This window comes from Pterocles gutturalis, unplaced genomic scaffold (genome assembly GCF_000699245.1).
Source record: "Pterocles gutturalis isolate BGI_N339 unplaced genomic scaffold, ASM69924v1 scaffold23106, whole genome shotgun sequence".
Classification (NCBI taxonomy): domain Eukaryota; kingdom Metazoa; phylum Chordata; class Aves; order Pterocliformes; family Pteroclidae; genus Pterocles; species Pterocles gutturalis.
Window position 1 is genome coordinate 1 of NW_010098456.1, and position 18,884 is coordinate 18,884.

The window sequence follows — 18,884 nt, forward strand, 5'->3', positions numbered from 1 at the left end:
TGATAATAATAATAATATACAAATATACACATCTACAAAAGAGTGATACACAGTGCAACTGCTCACCATCCAATGACCAAGGCCCAGCCAATTCCCAGCTAACAACCCCAGAGCAGAGGAAGTCCCAAAACTGGAATCTCAGGAAAGAGAGACAAACCTGAAAGCCTAAGAGAGTGAGCTTCCAGACAGATCCTCATTATACACTAGGCATGACATGCATGATACAGAATATAGCATTGGCCAATTTGGGCCTCAATGCTAAACCTGAGGTTGAATCCTAAACCAGCAATTGTAGGCTATGTTTCTTCCTAGCTTCTTGTGCACCTGCAGACACTAGCAAAATATGGGAAGTTGGAAAGTCCTTGGCTTAACATAAACATTGCTTAGCAAAACCTAAAAACATCAGTATGTTATCAACATTCTTCTCAGCACAAATCCAAAACATAGCCTCATACTAGCTACTCTGAAGAAAGCTAACTCCGTCCCAGCTGAAACCAGGACATCAAGGAACCTACTGCAGGAAATTGCATTCTCAGACCGTGCAGGAAAGAGGTTCTGGAGATCCAAGCTGGATGTTTTGAAGAAATGTTTTCCCTGATTAATCAAAATGTGAAGATTTTGAGATGAGTCAGTTTTGTCAGGTTTGCTTCAGGAATGTTTTGGCGATACAAGGTAGTCTCTGATATATGAAAGGGTGAGTGGGTGAGCAGGAAGAGCAAGCTAGTTTTGAACCATAAACCTCACCTAGTCAGTAAGGAGCTAGACCTTCTGGTGTGCTGCATCTTTCTAAAAATGTGCAGAAGCATCAACTTGCATTCGCACGCAGAATAAAACAAGCTCAGTACTGCAATATTTGTCAGTTAACTAAGTGCTTCTCACAAGCTCAGCTCTCAAACTTAAGTTTACTAGTGGGGCTTATTTAGTTTCACTTAGGTCTTGTGGATCCCTCTCTCTCTGAAGTACTTCTAGTTCCCTTCACAAAGCCAGGGGTGACCAAGAAGCTACTGTAAGGAGGAAGAATTTAAGATTATGCGATAAAGAGGAACACTTTGCAGAAAGAAGAGTCTATGCAGAAGAACGGCTTCCACTTTAACCAAAGTGGAAACAAGCAGCTGCACCTAAAGTTCATGAATTCTTGTCTTGTGTGGCTATTTTAAACTAGGAACAGGGGAAAAGTGATAGTTGCTAAGGAACACTGAGGTCAAGCCAAGACATCTGTTAGGGATGATAGTAATTCTGCGTCCGGTGGTAAGGAAATAGGAGAGAAGTGACAGTCAGACTAGGAAGAAGAAGAGTCTGAAATCAGAGGTACTTTCCAAAAAATCAATGAAGTTTCATTATCTAAATAAAAATTGGCCTGTGACTAGAAGTACATATTCTACTAGAAACACATGTAGTATTACCAAGATGAGAAACTTAAAAGCAAACAAGTGAAGGACACTGTCTGGTCACAGTAAACACTTCTTAGTAGGTGGCCTTCTTAGGTCGCCTCCAATCTGAATTATCCTATAACCCGATGAACCTATGGTAGAACAAATAAGATCAAGGAAAGTCCACAGGCTACAGCTAACTGAGTCTCTGCTGGAAAGCAATAGTGTAGCCATGTCTGCAGCAGCATCTGATTTCACGCTGTCTGTCCTCCATTCAGGCTGTCATTTCTGCCCAAGCTTTTATTTCTAGGCACACCATCTCTAGCTGATGTCTTGTTTTGAGAAGGCTTACCAGGTCTTACGTGTTAATGCAGCTATGTTTCTGGAATCCAGCTGTTATCTCCAAAGTCCTACACAATGTGCATACACCAGTTTGAGCTGGGGTACAGATCTTTGTACTGTACCTCACTGCATAAGCTAGTGATGTTCACTATCAGGCCCTAAACATCACTCTAAGCTGATGGCTTAGTCTAAGCTAAGGCTAGTGTCTGCAGATTTCTTATGTGGTCACTGGAGAGAGGCAGGGTCCTCCAGAAGGTTTTTCAGAGCATCTGCATTAGATTTCTGTGCTGAATTGTCCCAAAGCAGCCTAATTCTCTCTGGGTGTGTCTAATTCAGATGCATTTCTGAAGTACCTCTCTTGATTGTCTCCACTCATTAAGCTTTAGTTCAGATCATGGAAGGGTCTTGATGTGCACGAATTGAACTCTTTTCAGAGGAAACCTAACTCAAAGATGCTTTCCAGAAGCATATCTAAGTCACTGCAGCTTGCACATCTTGTGGCCAGCCTCGAGACTGCCCTAAATAAACCCTTGCGAAACACTTTAAACACAGACTTTGAGTCCTCGGTACTGATTATTTCATCTACAGATCTATTCTTAAGGGGCCATACTACCTGCTGGTATACAGAAAACTTTTAGTGTCTCAATAAGAAGCAGAGAGGACTACATTGATTTAGGTATAGCGGAAACAGTCCCTCAAATCACAGTTTCTGGCAGGAATATGACCATGGACACAAAGAAACCCATAAGAGGACAAAAAACCCCCCATAAGAACAATAAGTCATTCTGAAAATGTATGCAGTATGGCCTTCTGGAAAAGAAGATTGATAATATTGTAAAAGAAGTATGAAACAGGAAATTAAGTTTAACAGAGCAGTAACAACTGAAGGTGAATTCAGATACTGACATGTAAAATTTCCCAGTGCAACACTGGGTAAGACTTGGAAAAGTAACACTTCTGGACTTAAAGGTTTTAATTTGCAGTGGTGAATTTCAAGTACTAGAAATACAGAACTTAAAAGGAGAGGCTACTCTTTCCATTGTCCCAAGGAGTTTGTAGTAGTAGTAGTACAGCAGCTATTAAGCAACAGAAACCACAGTGTTCAACATCAATGGGAAGAGATTATTAAAAAAAAAAATGTGGTTGAAGTTGAGAGAAGGGGATTTCAAAATGCAGGAAAACCAGGAAGCTACTCAAAAAGACTCCACGGTCAAAAGTAGGTACAACAGGTCAGAGTGGAAACTGTGTAAATCTCATCTAGCAGAGTCATAGAAAGGATAATGAGTCCAAAAAAAAAGCAAAAAAAAAAAAATACCTGAAAGAATGAATGAATGCAATAAACAAATGAAGTACTGTAATGACCAGTGTCACCCGACCTATTCTTTGCAAAATAGATAACCACTCAGGTAAAGTCAACCAAAAGGATCACAAAAATAGCTATAAAAATGCATGCTGGCAGTGACAAAAGCTGAGGCAATTTGAAAAGTAAACAAAGGCAGGCATAAAATCAGGTGCAAAAATATTCAAGAAAACCACTCCTTGTTGGACCACATGAAATAAAATGTTAGTAAAGTGGGCAAATGTTATTGATAGCTAGATTTACTTCTCTGCTTCAGACTTCATCCCAGATGATTTCGAGTGAAACACGTCTCTGGTTTGTTTTTCCACGTACTAAATAAGAGGACAGAATAAGATGATAACAGATTTATCTTACCTTATGAGATTTAGCATATAGGAATTAAACCTAGCAGTTGTATTCTAGTTACTATTAGATCTTAATTTTTCCTGTTAAAAGTAAAAAAATTAGGAAAAAGAGAAAGCATGATTTGCCAAGAGATTTTTTTAAAGTAACATGATGCACATAAAAAAATACAGTTTTTCTACACACCTTTCCCTGCTTTTGGCTGGCCAACAGCAGCATGTGTCACTTGGCTTTCTGGAGTATTCTGCAGTGTATAGTAGACAGTCTCATCTGCATAAAAATCCGCTGCACTGGTCTTCAAGAATTAAGACAGTGAAGAGTTATTAAAAGAGCACATTCTCTGAGGAAAAATAAACTTGTAGTAATTAATTGTCTGAAGCCTTCAAAATCCAACTTTTCATCACCTCACCCATGGAAGACTTTTCTCAGCCACGAAGGCATGCAGTGTACTGCCAGTAGCGAGTGGCACTAATTTATGTCCAGTGGGAAGGACTGCCCACCAGGGGAGAAATTAAGAGGGAAAATGGAGTAATTGCCTCACTCTGGACCTTCAACCCTTCTGCTGGAAGCAGAGGAGGAACATGGACTCTGTTTCCAGAGTTAGTAAAAGACAAGGGCCACCTGGACAGTGGCCTCCACAGACACTGTAGTTGATCTGTCACATTGTCACTAATCTGCTGGTTGAAAATGGGCTTTTGTGGAATCTAGTTACCTGAAATTATCTCCCCTGCAATATTAATTTTCCATCACTCCTGGAGGCACCCCTCCCAGTGTTTTTAAGAATGAATATGGACTCTAGAGGCTGAAGCTGAACTCAGAGTCCAGAAAATGCTTGTCTTTCCAGCACTCTTAACGCAAACTGTTAGAGAAGAAATCAAAGGCATGGTGCTTTCTCACAGTAGCAGAAGCTGTGCAGGGGCTGGAAGTTGTTCTCTACCTGCTCCCAGGTCATAGAAGCCCTTTTCTCTGCTGTACTAGTAGGTTTGTTTGTTAGTTGTCATGTTACATGATGAACCACAGAGGAGCACAAGAAGCAAACAGCTAAGATGAATCCTAGAAAAAGACTATTAAACATGTTTTGCAAATATTTCCTAAGCCAGTTTCATCTGAATCATGCCTGGCCAGGCTGAATTTCTGTTAGCATTAACATAATTATTTGCCTTACAAATCACAAATGGGTATCCCATTTTCCATTTATGTCTGACTCTGTTATTAGCAACCAGTTCGCTTACAATCACGTTTCTCCAGCTATATCCTTGGTCCTCTGAAGATGGTGCTGCAGAGTAGCTGGGACTTGCTCGGAGGTGGTGGTGATGGTTGATCACAGTCAGGCAATTTTTGTAACCTGAGAATCAGGAGGATGAAGCAAAACCTGAGTGAGTAAAAGGGAGAGAGGAAGGAAAAAAAACCACATCGGCAAACAGCCTAACATGCTACTGGGTCTGTCAAAAAGCATTTATTCTACGTCTGCCTTCTAGATAATAAAGTCTCCAGAGCCAAGATATTTGCTATCAGCAGGTTATCCAACATAATCTGTACTGTTACTGCTAATCACACCCTGAGGCTGGTTCTGTTTGCCTTCACAATGAAAAGCAATATTTGTTAAGATAAAATGTCAGATATTTCATAGTATCATGAAATAGTTTGGTTAATAGAAAAAGGAAGGCCAAACACATCACTAAACATAATGAATGGGATAATTCCAGACTACTATAATACATGCATTAGAAAGGAAAAAAGAATGCCATGCAGTTCTTCTGCAGGCCATTAGCACAATGCAAGTCACAGTCTCCAATCATGAGTGAAGTGAAGAAGCATCAGAGCATCTGCAGTGCCTGAAAGAAAAACACGGAACACAAGACCTTAGGATATTAAAAGAAGCAGAGGAGAACATTGGACTCAGGTGCTTGGAATAAATTATGCACTGCAGGTGGTCAGAAGAAAATTTTGGAGGGTACATCTATTGGAAGTGCAAATGCGAGTGCAGCTGTGGGACATACTAAACACTGAGTTGCAAATGTTTAGTGCCTTTCTCCATTGGTCCTAACAACAGATGCAGGCAAGAACATTGCAAGTAATTATATATATCGGGTCCTTCAGCATGTGTATATTACCTGTGCAGTGGAGCCAAAAAATTATTAACAACTGAAGATATGGCCCAATTGGTCTTATTTATCTTTCAGTATATAATAGATAATATGTAAATAATCTTCCTCTTATGAAATGCATTCCATGCATAAGAGACTGCATATTTTGTTAGAGAGTTTGTGATGTGGCCTCCTATTTCCTTTCCTTCCACTTCTATTTACAATATAAAACCATCAAACACAAGTTTTAAATGTTATAGTAATTTAATTGCCAAAACCTTGCCTGAACTGGAACAATTTACAGCTTGCCTGTGTTTTAAGTTTTGTAAAGCAGAAAACTCTAGAAGCCAAGAAAAACACTTCTATATATTATCCAGACTATATAATTTTTGCATAAAATATTTAAAATTTATATGTTAATGTAAAAAATTTCACCTGTTGGATTCTTGGTCTTTTTTTTTTTTTTTTTACACTCTTATAAGAATCTATTCACAGCATAACTGAAGTGCATTTTTCAATTAAAACATCAAAACTGGAAAATGGCTTTTGCACTATGGTCATATATTTGATTATAGGAAATTTTATCTGAATGCACCTAGGCTAGTGCTGGGGCTAAGGCATAGGGGGACTGTCCAGCAGTTTCCCTGTGCAGTGACATGGAAGATGCACACCACACTGGGCAGTAGTAATGGGGGGGTGGAAACCCTCCAGATATTCTTCCCCCTTTCCATCATCCCAACATACCCCTCTGTTGTCCATTAACCCACTTCAAAATTACGCTCCCACCTATGTTCTTCAAGATACATTTTCCTGTAAAAATACCAAGTGGTAAATGAAATGGAATAATGGTCTTTTTTTACCTGGTGAATACTGCATTTCTCTGTCAGAGTGCTGCTGCAGTACTTCTAGTGCATCTTCAAAAGCCTGGCCCAGTACGTCTTGGTCAGGAAAATTCTGCAAGAACATTTTTCTGTCAGGATCCAGAAAAGACCAGTCTGGTTCTTTCAACATTGTCAGTCAGAAAATCCCAAATAAATACAGTGATTATACAGAATATACATCCTCCTGGGATATGTATTTTGCAGGTACTGAGGCATTACCAAAACCGTTTACTATCATGAGAAAGTTCTCACTCATTTGAGAAGACTCTTTGGGGTCAGTGGGACAACTCACATGGGTAACATTACTCACTTGTGCAAATGTTTCAAGGTTCATTTCCTTAATTTGCAGCAAAAGTTTACATAAAGGGTGTTACTGCTGTTGGAGTGTTTTATAGTATGTAATAGAGAGGTATGTATCACTTGTGTAACATGATTTATGAAGTCAAAGTTATCATGCAAAAACATTGACATGACAAAAATTATTGCACACAAGTTTTAAAGAAGTTATGCAGAGAAGATGTTATACTATGCTAGTACAGGAAATCAAATGTGGTTTTCCTTTTTTTTTTTTTTTAATTTTAGATCAACTTTAGAATAACTTCTATGTTTCTATGATTCTATGAACTGGTTCTAAAAAGCTAACAAATATCCCCCAAAATCTGAGTTTGCCTAAGAGTTTTCTGTAGTGTATTTGAAGCACTCCGCAATGAAAGAGAATAAAGGCATTGTACACTTACCATTATTTAGATATCAAAACTTGAATCCTGTTTAAAATAAACAATATTTTAAAATGGCATATTTCAAAATGAACAATAATTCTCTCAGTACAAATAAAATTAACAAAATAAAATTAACACAATGAAATAGATCCACATAATTTCCAGTGATGGAATAAAATACATTTAATAATACAGGTAAAAGTAATTTAGGATTAGAAAGTGGTATTTTAATGAAATTAAATAATGGTAACACAATAATTTTTTAATTCATACTATTTTTCATTACTAAAGTTTCCAGTTTCTTTAATACTGTAACTTTTAGATTACTATCCACATCTTGTAAACACATTTTTTAAAGACATTATGTAGTGAAAATGTGTTATTGTTGACAGTCAGTTTTAGTCAGCACAACTACTAATTTCCCAGGGAAAATATTGACCTGAACAAGTGCAAGTGTTGAAGTCCTTTTGATTTTCAGACAAAGCTGAAACACATTTTAGGTTTTTTCCATAATGAAGATGAGCATATGACTGTATAGGAATATACATAAACTCTCAAGACTAATTGTGAGCTCCAGAAGCAAATGCTATTGTTTATTAAACAGTGAAAATAGACACATTTCCAGTCAGTTTAACATGGAATATACTTCAGATACAATATCACTCAGAAACAATTCCTTGGTACCTCTTTTTTATTTGGTACAGATTTATACGTTACAGATTATAATGCTCAGGTTTTGTTGCATTGCAGATTTTTTTCCTGTTCTCATTTACATTATTATTTCAAAATTGTAAAAATAATAAAAATAGTAATAGTAATAATGTATTCATCAGTATTTTACTCATTAAAGGTTTCATTATAATCTATTGAAAATACTGGAAATTTTGTCAGTGATCTCAGCAAATGCAAAATTGGTGTCTGTGTGATGCTTTCAAATGCAAAGAAGAAAAAAGATACATAAATATAAATATAGATGAGAAAGAATTTTATCCAAGACTCATCATGAACATTCTAACCTGGTAATCATGCTTCAGATAAGTATGCTATAAACTACTGTCAAAATTTGTAAAATTGTTTTTTAATCTTGATGACGAAGCTCATATGGTGAAATTCTGGTGATTCAGTAAATTGACCTCACTGAAGTCAATGGGATTTTTCTCTTTGAATTCAGTTCTGCAAGTATTTAAAAAAACTTATCTAATTTTATTCTAAAACCAGAATGGGTCACATTAATCCTTTAGCCACAATGGTGGCCACAGATTCTTGAAATTAAAGAAATTTAAGACATGAATCTCCTTTGTAAAGATCCTCATGTAGTGTTGCCCTAATTTTAAGAAAGTCACTTTCCTTAAATTCCTTTTTTCTGACTCAGACTCCAAACTGATACTTGGTAAACTTGACAGAACATCTACAGTCACTCTTGATGCCTTTCAAAGCCAAAAAATGTGTAAGTATTGTCAAGGTACTATTGAACAGTCATACCATTTACACAACTGAATCCGTACCAAAAAAAGAAAAAGTCACATCTTAAGTAAGTTTAAAAAGAAGTCTGAACACTTACCTAGAATTTCAACTCCACACGTAACACAAGAATCTGTCTCGTTTCATAAATAAATGAAAGACTGAGTTCTCACAGCAATGGGCTGGCAAAGGGGCTGCATTAAATAGCTGATTTTAGGGAAGTGTTTTGGCTAGGGATTTTTCTGAGAGTAAAGGTATAGTACACTGCTAGCATGGCCCTTCATTCTGCACAAAAGAAGGGTGATTTATACTGGGATAAAATAAAATTAAATATTTTGAGTATTGTCCAAGTCATGCAGCTTCTAGGCACTGGGAGATAGTCCTTTTGGCTATGGCACATCCTAACAAATCTGTCACCAGTATGGTATGCCTACGGCAAAACCCTACATTCCTCATCTCACCCATATAGACTGCAGTGGAGGTTTTATCTGAACCTCCTGCTTAGCTCAGTGTAAGAAGCGGAGCAAATTAGATACCAAAATAAGAGTTTGAAGAAATTTCAGAATTCTGCTTCAAAGATCATGTTTGTAGCCCAGGCCCAGCTCTAAAGCATTTACTAAAGCATTCAGTACAGATTCAAACAAACTGTAGTTGCTTATTTGCCACATCCTTTCTGAGCAGCTGCAAGCCATGATGTTGCATCCTACAGGATCAGAATGCTGTTTTTCAGTATGAAACTTCCTATTGCTGACAGAATCTATCTCGTGCCACAGCTCTTTGTAGCCAAGTCTTTCAGAGGCATATTTTACAAAATTTCCTCAGCATTTGCCGTGAAACTGCTATAAAACAGTAATTACCCCTTACAATATTTATCTATACTCCCTCAAACAATAGCCATAGTCAAGAACTAGCCTGGCTATCAATGGTGAGTGGAAGCAATGTTAGCATCAACCATTATCTGCTGGTTTCAGATACAGGCTGTCTTTTCAAAATCTGCATCACAAAGTTCCAGAATTTTTTTTTTTTTTTTTTTTTTTGCGTGAAACACATTAATACATGTGTGTGGTTTTTTGATCTACAAGTTCCATGTGTAGCACTTCTCTGGCATGACTTGGAAAGGAAAATTAACAAGAAACAGTGCTCTTAAAACATCAAAATGTGACTCAGCCCTGGATTTCAGGCCAAAATACAACTAAACAATTAACTTCCTTTCCACATACAGTTATCTTTACTTTGCAACATGAAAAAGCAGCGATTTCATGGTTCGGTTCTTTCCTGAAGCAGAAGTATGTATCGGATTTAAAATTATGGATGAGCTTCAAGACCTGTCCTGGGTTCCTTCCCAATAAATGATGTCCTAATAGGCCCTCTGATGATGCAATCTGACCTGCCTACTCCTACAGCTCTACCTGAAGCTGTGCAGTTACTGTTCTGCCCTCCTGTGCTCCCCACTTAACCTGGCCATGAAACTGCAGGAGTGGCTCCTGTGGAGGGGGTTAGGGCTGTCCTGTGCTGGTCACAGCCAGTTCCAGCTGGGTCTGCAACAGACCCACCATGTGCCAAAGTAGAGCCCATCAGCCACATGTGCGGCACCTCTGTGAAAACATACCACGGAAACAGCAGAAAATGCCAAAGGTGAGGAGACAAACCATGAGGGAGAACAGCAGAGGGGACAAGGAGAGAAACAAGGGAATGAGGGACAATAAAGTCAGAGGAGTTGGAAGTGATCCATGACTGAGCAGGTACTCCCCCAAAGGGACAGTGGCACACGCAGGGCCCATGCTGGAGCAGAGAAAATAAGAAGGAAGCAGCAGTGGAAGAAAAGGGTGAGAAACAACGAGAGGCAGAGAGAAACTGCTACATCCTGACCCCAGTTCCCTGCGCCACCCATCACCTTACCGAAGGGACTGAGTGTAACCTGGGGAGATAACAAGAGGGGAGGAGATGTGTCTGGATTGCAGTTGAGCCTGGGAAAGGGGAAGGAAAGATGTTTTAATGTTTGTCTTCCTCGCTTCCCAATACTCAAATCAGCAACTAAATATATTATGGCAATAAATTAAGTTCAATTCCCAAAGTGTGCTAGTAGTTGTGGGGGTGTGCAGCTGCTGGCCAGGGCCAACACACCCTAGTAGTAAAAGAGGGTGAAGGTTGAGAGATTAAAGCTAATGGTTTTAACACCATTAAAATTATCAATCTTCGTAAATCAAATTGCTCGATCAGAATGCTGTCATTTGAAATAAGGGGCTACACAATAAGGCAGGTCAGCAAAAGGTTTGTTTTCAGAGGAAATGGGAAGGTGCCATACATAGCACAAACACACTGCATAAAAACAAGAGCAAACACTTTCTCAACAGGGTAAATTTAAACTCCATAACCCATTTCTACATTGCATCTTTGGCCCGTCAGAAGATCAGAGCAAAGGCTCAGGCTACTTCCCTGGGAAGAAAGCAGGAATTCGGAAGCACCAGAGTAAGGCACAGCTTAGGACTGAGCATCAGCTAACACTGACTGCTCACTCCTCAACAAATCACAGTACAGTCAAGGCAGGCAGCACGGTGGCCTCTACCAAGAAATGTTATTATAGAAGAGAGCCTGCTTTGATTTTTGCATTGCATGGAAAGATGGATTCCAGATACAAGCCTCAGAAAGAGAGCTTACACTTCACATTTTAATGTCTCAAACAGTTGATGTGCCTGATATCAAAATTCGAATATCAGTTAGAAACCACAACATCCAGCACTTGTTGGAGGGCTTGAGAAAGCATAAAGTTTCTTGCATGAGGCATTGTTCAAATGTAGAATAAAAAACAGTTTCTCCCTTTCAAAAGGAATGAAAAACTTGAAATGGCAAGTTTTCTCACTAGGCATTTGTAGATTTCTCATGTTTGGTTTGGTTTTGGTTTGTTTTTTTTTTTTTTTTAATGAATGTAATTTGTAACTGCCCAAATAACACACAGAGACCACTCACAGAAAAAAAACCCAAAACAACAAACAACTGGTTGTAGAAATGATTCTGTTCCAGGGAGTTGTTTGCCTGTACAGAACAGACTGCCTACCAATTTAACAATCTCCACAAATCAGGAATCAGTGAATGTGACAACCACAGAGAGCTTCTGTGCTTGCATAGTTTTTCTGGCCCGTGGCAGACCCCTTTGCCAGCCCTCTTCTGGCTGTGCAGCTCTGTAATAATCTTTGTCATAAATCCTGATGGGTGTAGGTTCACAATAATCACACAGCCACAGATGCTGTCTCCCTGAAAGCGGAAAGGTTGAGAGATTATATGCCTGTGCTCACCTCCTGTGTGTAACCATGTTGACCAGCAAACTTTCAAATCTCTGCTATTATGCTGCTTTTGGTTCACTCCGTTTGAGGTCCAAAAGAGACTGGAAAGTTTCTTGCAGCGAGGATGCAGCTTTTTCTCTGTGCAAGAATAGGGATCAACACACAGAGAGCTTTCCTGTTTTACATGTAGAGTGCAGTGATAATCCAGGCATGAGTGTTTCGCAGTGAATCAGTCTGCAACCTGAACTTCAAATTAGTGGGCTCAGAAAATGCTTGCATTCTCATTCCCAGCCCTGGAATACAATGAAAACTATCCTTAAAAATACCTCAAAACACCAAATAAACACAAAAAAAGGAAATGAATCCTGCTTAGTACCAGCCTAAGTACTGTTATTTACCATGATTTGGGTCAGCTAATTTGGTGTAGAATACCTACAGCAGAAAAACTGAAAGGTAACATAAAAACCAAAAACACAATTATGGCATCATATCATAGGCAAATCAGATTGTGAAACTGGGTCTAATGATTCCATTTGTGTTGGGTGATCGCTTATTCAAATACCAAAAGATGAGGCTATATTATAAGTTCAAACTCTTCACTTGCTTTGCAATTTATTCTACAAATGGCAAACCTCTGCAATGCAAAATATCAACTTTTATAGTACGGATTCCTTAGCTGGCGGAAATTGGTATCCATTATTGTCAAGTACATCTTATGTATGAACCTTTTTCTCTTCTTAAGGAAGAAAAAAGATATTGAAAATATTTTACCAATGGAGTTTTAAGCCTGAAATGAGATATTACGTCAGTCAGACTCATTTCCTTACTTTTGAATATGAAGCCTTTACATATTACATTGGGCTTTCCATCTCAGAATAATGTTTTTAATTTTGATATTACTTCAAGATATCTTACTTTTAAAATGCTTTAATCCTTTTAGTGTTATTAATTTTCTGGCCATTATAGGTCCAAAGAAAAAATGTCTTGCTATTTCTCAAGAAGATACTCTCTACTTTTAGACTATTTCAGAATGATATATAATAATTTTAATGTAAAGGATACAAATGGAACCACTGATATGTTTGAATCTTAATGTTTTTCTGCTTTTAGAACTTACAATGATCCAATCTTAAAAGATACATTTACTTGGCTAATTTTACATCTGTGACATATTCCAGTTAGACCCAAGAAATAATTACAGTCATAAAATTAGCTATTTGGATAAATCACTGCACAGGTTAGGCCTAAGCATTTAATTTGTTCTTCTGGGACCTACAAAGAGAAGTGCAGCATGAAGGCTGAAGCTGCATGAGTGGGCAGATCAGCTCTTTGATGGAAAACCCACATCTAAAAAGTCTTCATTTTACAACTCAACCCAATATATTGGTCCAGTTGTCCATGTCAGCAGGGCTTCTCAGGAAGCTTCTTCTTTGGCTCCATATAACCAAAGGAACTTACTTTCTGCTGGGAAGCCCCGTGAAGACAGAAAACCAAAAACCACAACAGAAGCACAAGGAACTAATAACAAAAAGTGCATCGGGGGGAAAAAAAAAAATCAAAACCAAACCCTAACTAAAAGAAGAATTTAAAGTGAAATATAATATTTACTTTGATTAATGTACAGGTATAATGAGTACTCCCTTAAATATTAGGATAGCTAAAACACCTACAAGTCAATAATACTTCAGTAGACAACTATCAGAACAAGACAGTAATAATGAGAGTATTTCATAAAAATAGCAAATGATAAAGGAAAAACTGTCATTAGGAGGTGAGCCTGATAAAGGGTAAAAATGGCTGTATTTTACTTAAAGAGAAGGCATATGGAAAGAAGAACACAGTATTTTAATAATCCTTATGGATTATTAATGGTGAAACTGGGGAAGCCAAATAATAATTTTCCAAATAACTGGAAGAAACACACCTTCAGGTTGAAGGGGTGTTTAGATCATTTGGAATTAATTCGATACTCCATTTCAATCCCATTCCCCCTGAATCATAAACCTGAGATTTTACAAATGTTAATACTAGGTGACAAAAACTTTTGAACTCCAAAGAATGTAAGGAAGCAATTGTGTCTATTTTATAAAAACTAAGACAGGCACACAATAACTACTATAGCATCTGAACCATATTACAACTTAGAAACCCTGCCTTTCCACTGCACAGACTTATGGCCAGGTCAATAAAATGCAGACTTTTCAATTAAGGTATTGAAATATATATGGGTTTGGTGCCTTGTCTCCAGAATGCAATACATTACTCTCCTCAGGCTCCCTCTGAAGCTTTTGAAGGTATTTTGTACCTCAAAATTGAATCAAGAGCCACAGCACTGATTGCAGTGCTGCCCCAGAAGGTAGTGATGGGGGCTTGGTTTCCTCCTTGGTTTCAGGATTTTAACCTCACGTTCCCCACCATTCAGGAGAAGGCCCTGAATAGTAGACCTGTATGTTAAATCCAGGATATGGCACTTCTTCACCTTGCAGTTGTGCCTTGGCAGGACATCTAAGTTTGAATCTCTGTTAACCATGCCATAGCAAGCATTCTCACCACTGAACCAGAACACTAAAAATAGGCAGGTCTCACACACATTTTAAAACAAAGTGTCCAAAATCACATTAGGTGAAAGGCCTGTTCATTAGCATTAAAAATTATCTAGAAACAGCTTCCAGCTCAGACAATACAGGAGACCTCAGACAGGAAAAGGTGCAGCATCTGGATCCTGGGCAGCATTAAGAAGAAGGAAGGCACTGATCTAGTCAGACTGGGCCATTTCTAGATATTCATAAAACCAGCATTGCTTCTTCAACCTGGAAAAAAATAGAAGGGGAATAGCAGAAATATGAAAAAAAAAAATATTACGGTTCTAATATCATCCTTTTATCAGTAAGGACACTAAAGGACACCACAGGACCTAAGTGCACAACTAGCTAAGGATACTGTACATCATATAACAAATGGTTAATTTTCAGAAGATACCACTTATCTACAGAAACTAATAAATAATACCTTTTCAAAAAGAAACTGGAGGAAAATCTACTCAGGGATATTAAATATGGAGATATCTTTTAATTCCTTAAACAACAAATCTTTAGGCAGTGTCAGGATATCTGCACATGGTGACCATTACAGCATTTTTGAGTTACATTCAGATCTCTAATCACCTAGAAAACTTGAAATGCAAGTGGAGAGGTGTTCATTAAATTCAATACTTACAGACTTAGGCAACTGCAGACTAGTTCTTTTAGGTTGGTTTGGGTAAGACTGCAAAACCATTTCCTGATTATAATACTTCCAGGTACAGCCTAGAAACAAATCTAAGGTGGTGACTATTTGAGAAAAGGAAATATTATCAGAATATATACATCTTCCAAGAAAACCAATAAAAGTACGGAATAGTATGGTTGCCGAGTGCAGTGCAAAAATTAGAAATTGTTGATGGGACTCTTTTCGTAGTTCAAAAAGAGTATGTAGGAATGCAAAATGTGTTCCACTTTAGCTGTGAGATGGATGGAGGCAGCATTTAAGGACAAAGTTTAAGAAGACAAGAATGGCTGAAATTACTCTGACCCAATGTCCTTCCAGCTCAGTATCTTGTTTCTGATTGTCACTCATGCTGGATGCCTAAGGAAGTGCATAAGAACAGGAGAAACATGGAGATATAGTTTTCGGAGATCAATGGCACGCAGACCTCCTTGTGGATAACATTTGCTTCCATGAATTTCTTATTTTAACATTCATATGAAAAAGCAGAATAAACACTGATAGCTATTAGCAAGTCTCAGAATAGGTTGACTAAAGGACCTGTACCAAGGTTTTGGATAAAATGATGACAGTTATCACAAAACAGATGTAACTGGAAAAAATAAGGGACAGAGATTTAAAGGAAAAGGAAGCCTTAGAAACTGTAGCAGATGAAAAAAACCCCACAACTCAAAGACCTATAGCAGACTTGTATAGAAACACACAGTATAAATGCAATGTAATCCTAACATTTTTATAAGACATGATACATACCAGGTTAAGGCAGATAGACGACATAAGCATCTCTCGAAGGACCACATCTGCAGTTGTTGACAAGAAGAAAAATTAACATCTGCTATTAAGCAGGCCCTAAGTTATCTTTAAGTCCTCTGTAAATTACCAGCAATGGAAAAATATGCCTACAACAAAAAGCAGTGGAAGAAAATCATGGGGCCAGCCTGGGATTCCTGTCTGTTGAGCTAGAGAATAGAAATAATGAGTGTGCTTTTAATGAAAATACTGGTATTATATGTTATAAGAATGTAAGGTGCTTTTGTCATTATGAGAATACAAGCTGACCTTTACCTTAAATGAAATTCAACACTCTACAGGATACAGGTATAGGGCAAATGAAGTGTATGTATTTCATTTATAACTTCAAGATAGGCAGAAATAATATGAGACACTATAAAAGAATAAATTTCCACTTAAAATGGGAGGAAAATTCTTTTAACACAAATATGAGTTTTCTACACCACCTTTCATGGAAAATGTGCAATTTCATCAGAAGACCAAGAACTAGAAAAGCAAACTGTATGTTGGCATTAACCTCATGAAAACTGAAATGAGAAATCAATTTGAGCTTTCAACCAAAGGATGAAATCCTCTATAGGAATTTTCCTCCAGTTATTTCTGCTGCAGGTACTTTTGTCTTAAATAATTATAAATATGGGACAGGCTGGCCCAAATTCCACAATGTGCAACAGGAAGGCCAGCTGCCCTTCCCAGGCAGATGCATTGCAAAGTGAAAATGCTCCCATTTTTTCTATTAAGGCAAAACGTGGGATCACATTTTGACATTGCTCCCATGCAGGTTATTACCATACTACATGACTGGTACCAGAAAGTTAAGAAAATATTTAAGCATGCAACCACCAAAAGCATAGCAGTTTGAGCCTCTGACAAAATGTCCGATTTTTGGGGACAGACACCAAGATTAAGTCGCACCAAGGCATTGGACAGATATTTCCCACACAGGGTTGAGACAGAAAAAGTAGAGTAGTAGAGACTTGCAAAAAGGTGATCAGAGAGGAAGGAAGCTGTATGGTTGGGAGGAAGATAGTAACGAATACTTGTAAGAGGTAATCAGTTGATCTACTTCAGTTGGAGCCATGAAAACACTTCTGACCTTACAGTTAAATGCTCTGAATAAAAGTAGTTAAAATACAAAAACTATTTGAAGCCATTCTTGGTGTTATAACTGTCATATGACAAAAAACCCCTGCACATTCTGTCTTATTGAAGGACTAGAATGAGGTCAGATTTCTACCAGAATTCTAGATAAAATAAATACATTTTAAGGAACTGTAGACCAGTAAAGGAAATTCTTTAAAAAGAGAATTCCTCTTGCTACTGTACTCTGAAGGTGACTAAAAAACAGCTGTCCCAAATAATGGGGTTTTATGCTTTGATGAGGCAAACAGTTATGTGGGCATGAAGTGCTATGACTAGGAAATAAATGCTTCCTATATTATCAGGGAAGTGCTGAAGAAGCACTTAGGCTTTGGGGATTTTTACAAACTGGTGTTAAAGAAATTCTGTATCTTGATAGTCGGGTAGGAGGCATGTCAGTAATATTCTTTCCTGACTTGGAAGCTTTTTTGAAATTATTTTCTTAAGCTGAGCAGTTTTTTGTTTTAAGTTTCATTTGAAAGTGTCTTTTTGCAAGGGCTTCTGTTTGGCCACATGCTTTTTAATCTCTTTTGGAGGTAAAAGAAATTATAAAACCTAACGAGTAACTTGTCTGTGAGGGTTTTTTCCTACATTCCATTGGGTAAATGCCTAGAAAAGTGAAACATAAAGGGAAAAGTTATCAGTTAAGATAAAAAATTAGGAATATTTTTTGGCCACATTGCCATTCCCACTTCCACTCATCAGCCACAGAAGCCCACAGAATCAAACACTTTAAAGTCTAATTCTTTTAAGAGACACCTACAGCAGAAGGCGGCTAGGTGCCTGCGTTTTAAATTATTGTTGAATTCAGTAAAAAAGCAAGAGACCTGACAGCTACGCCACACCTTAGCCATACATAGGTCCTGTAAATATCTTCCATGGAATTCCCCCAACCCACGCCTACAACATGATCTCAGCAAGTCTAGCTCTCTCAAGTTTTCTAGGATGTATCTGATAAAGGTAGCTACAAAAGAAACATTAAAAAACATTAAGCGGATTGGGAAGTGGAATCATGGGTTTAAAAACTATAGGCCTCTGGTTCCCAGTTCTATGAAATTGGCATTAAGCTGCTGGCCAGCTAACTGCTTAATTCAGTCATATACAAGACTCTAGAATAAAGATATGAGAGGTTTAATTTAAAGTGACTTTTTCAAAGATCATTTCAAAGATACTCAGGGATAGGGACGCAGTTCTAGAAAACATTCAGATGTGGCTCTAAACTCATGCCTAATCAGAAACACATTTTAACTTAAAACTAAGCATGTGCTTAACATGCCCGGACAAGTTGAGCTCCTGATTACTGCATGGCAAGAGGTAATGCCTTGTATTATGGCTCCCTAAAAAGATGTCAAACACCTTACAGAAACAAATATAAATAAGATTCCAGAGAAGGCAGCTTGCAAGTTACATCACTAGCATAATGCAGCAAGGGAAAAGGAGAAGCATTCTACATCAGTCTTCAAATAAAATCATATTTTGAACCATGTATGCCATACTTTTCTCATTTTAAGCCAAGATCTTAACGTTATCTGTGCAAAATATACATTGGTGGCTTGAAGAACTTTTAGATTCAGGGAATCTAGAGCCTACTCAGTTAAATTAAGCACAATAGAAACATTACAGACTTCATAGGCGCAGCCTACAAGATGAAGTTTTACTCCATCCCATATCATGGGGTTATAACAACATGGGAAATGAATTGTAATTCTTGCCTGCTTTTAAGGTTGAGTCTAAATATATGTTGAGAAAGGTCCATAAATGCAAATCATTACAGAAATAACTGGGTAGATATTATGGTTTTATGCCATTGTGTGCCTCATGTTGAACATTTGTTCAGCAGTATTA

At 37.8% G+C, this 18,884-nt stretch overlaps 1 protein-coding gene across 1 annotated transcript; it reads right to left on the reverse strand.

Moving 5' to 3' along the window:
• Nucleotides 1–3,600: 3,600 nt before the first annotated feature.
• SPIC (Spi-C transcription factor (Spi-1/PU.1 related)) lies at nt 3,601–6,512 on the reverse strand (the record flags this gene model as incomplete). Its single annotated transcript, XM_010073081.1, has 3 exons — nt 6,362–6,512; nt 4,647–4,759; nt 3,601–3,709 (listed from the first exon to the last, which is right to left on the reverse strand). Coding segments are annotated over exons 1-3 (373 nt in total), but the record flags the coding sequence as incomplete, so codon positions are not given.
• Nucleotides 6,513–18,884: the final 12,372 nt, after the last annotated feature.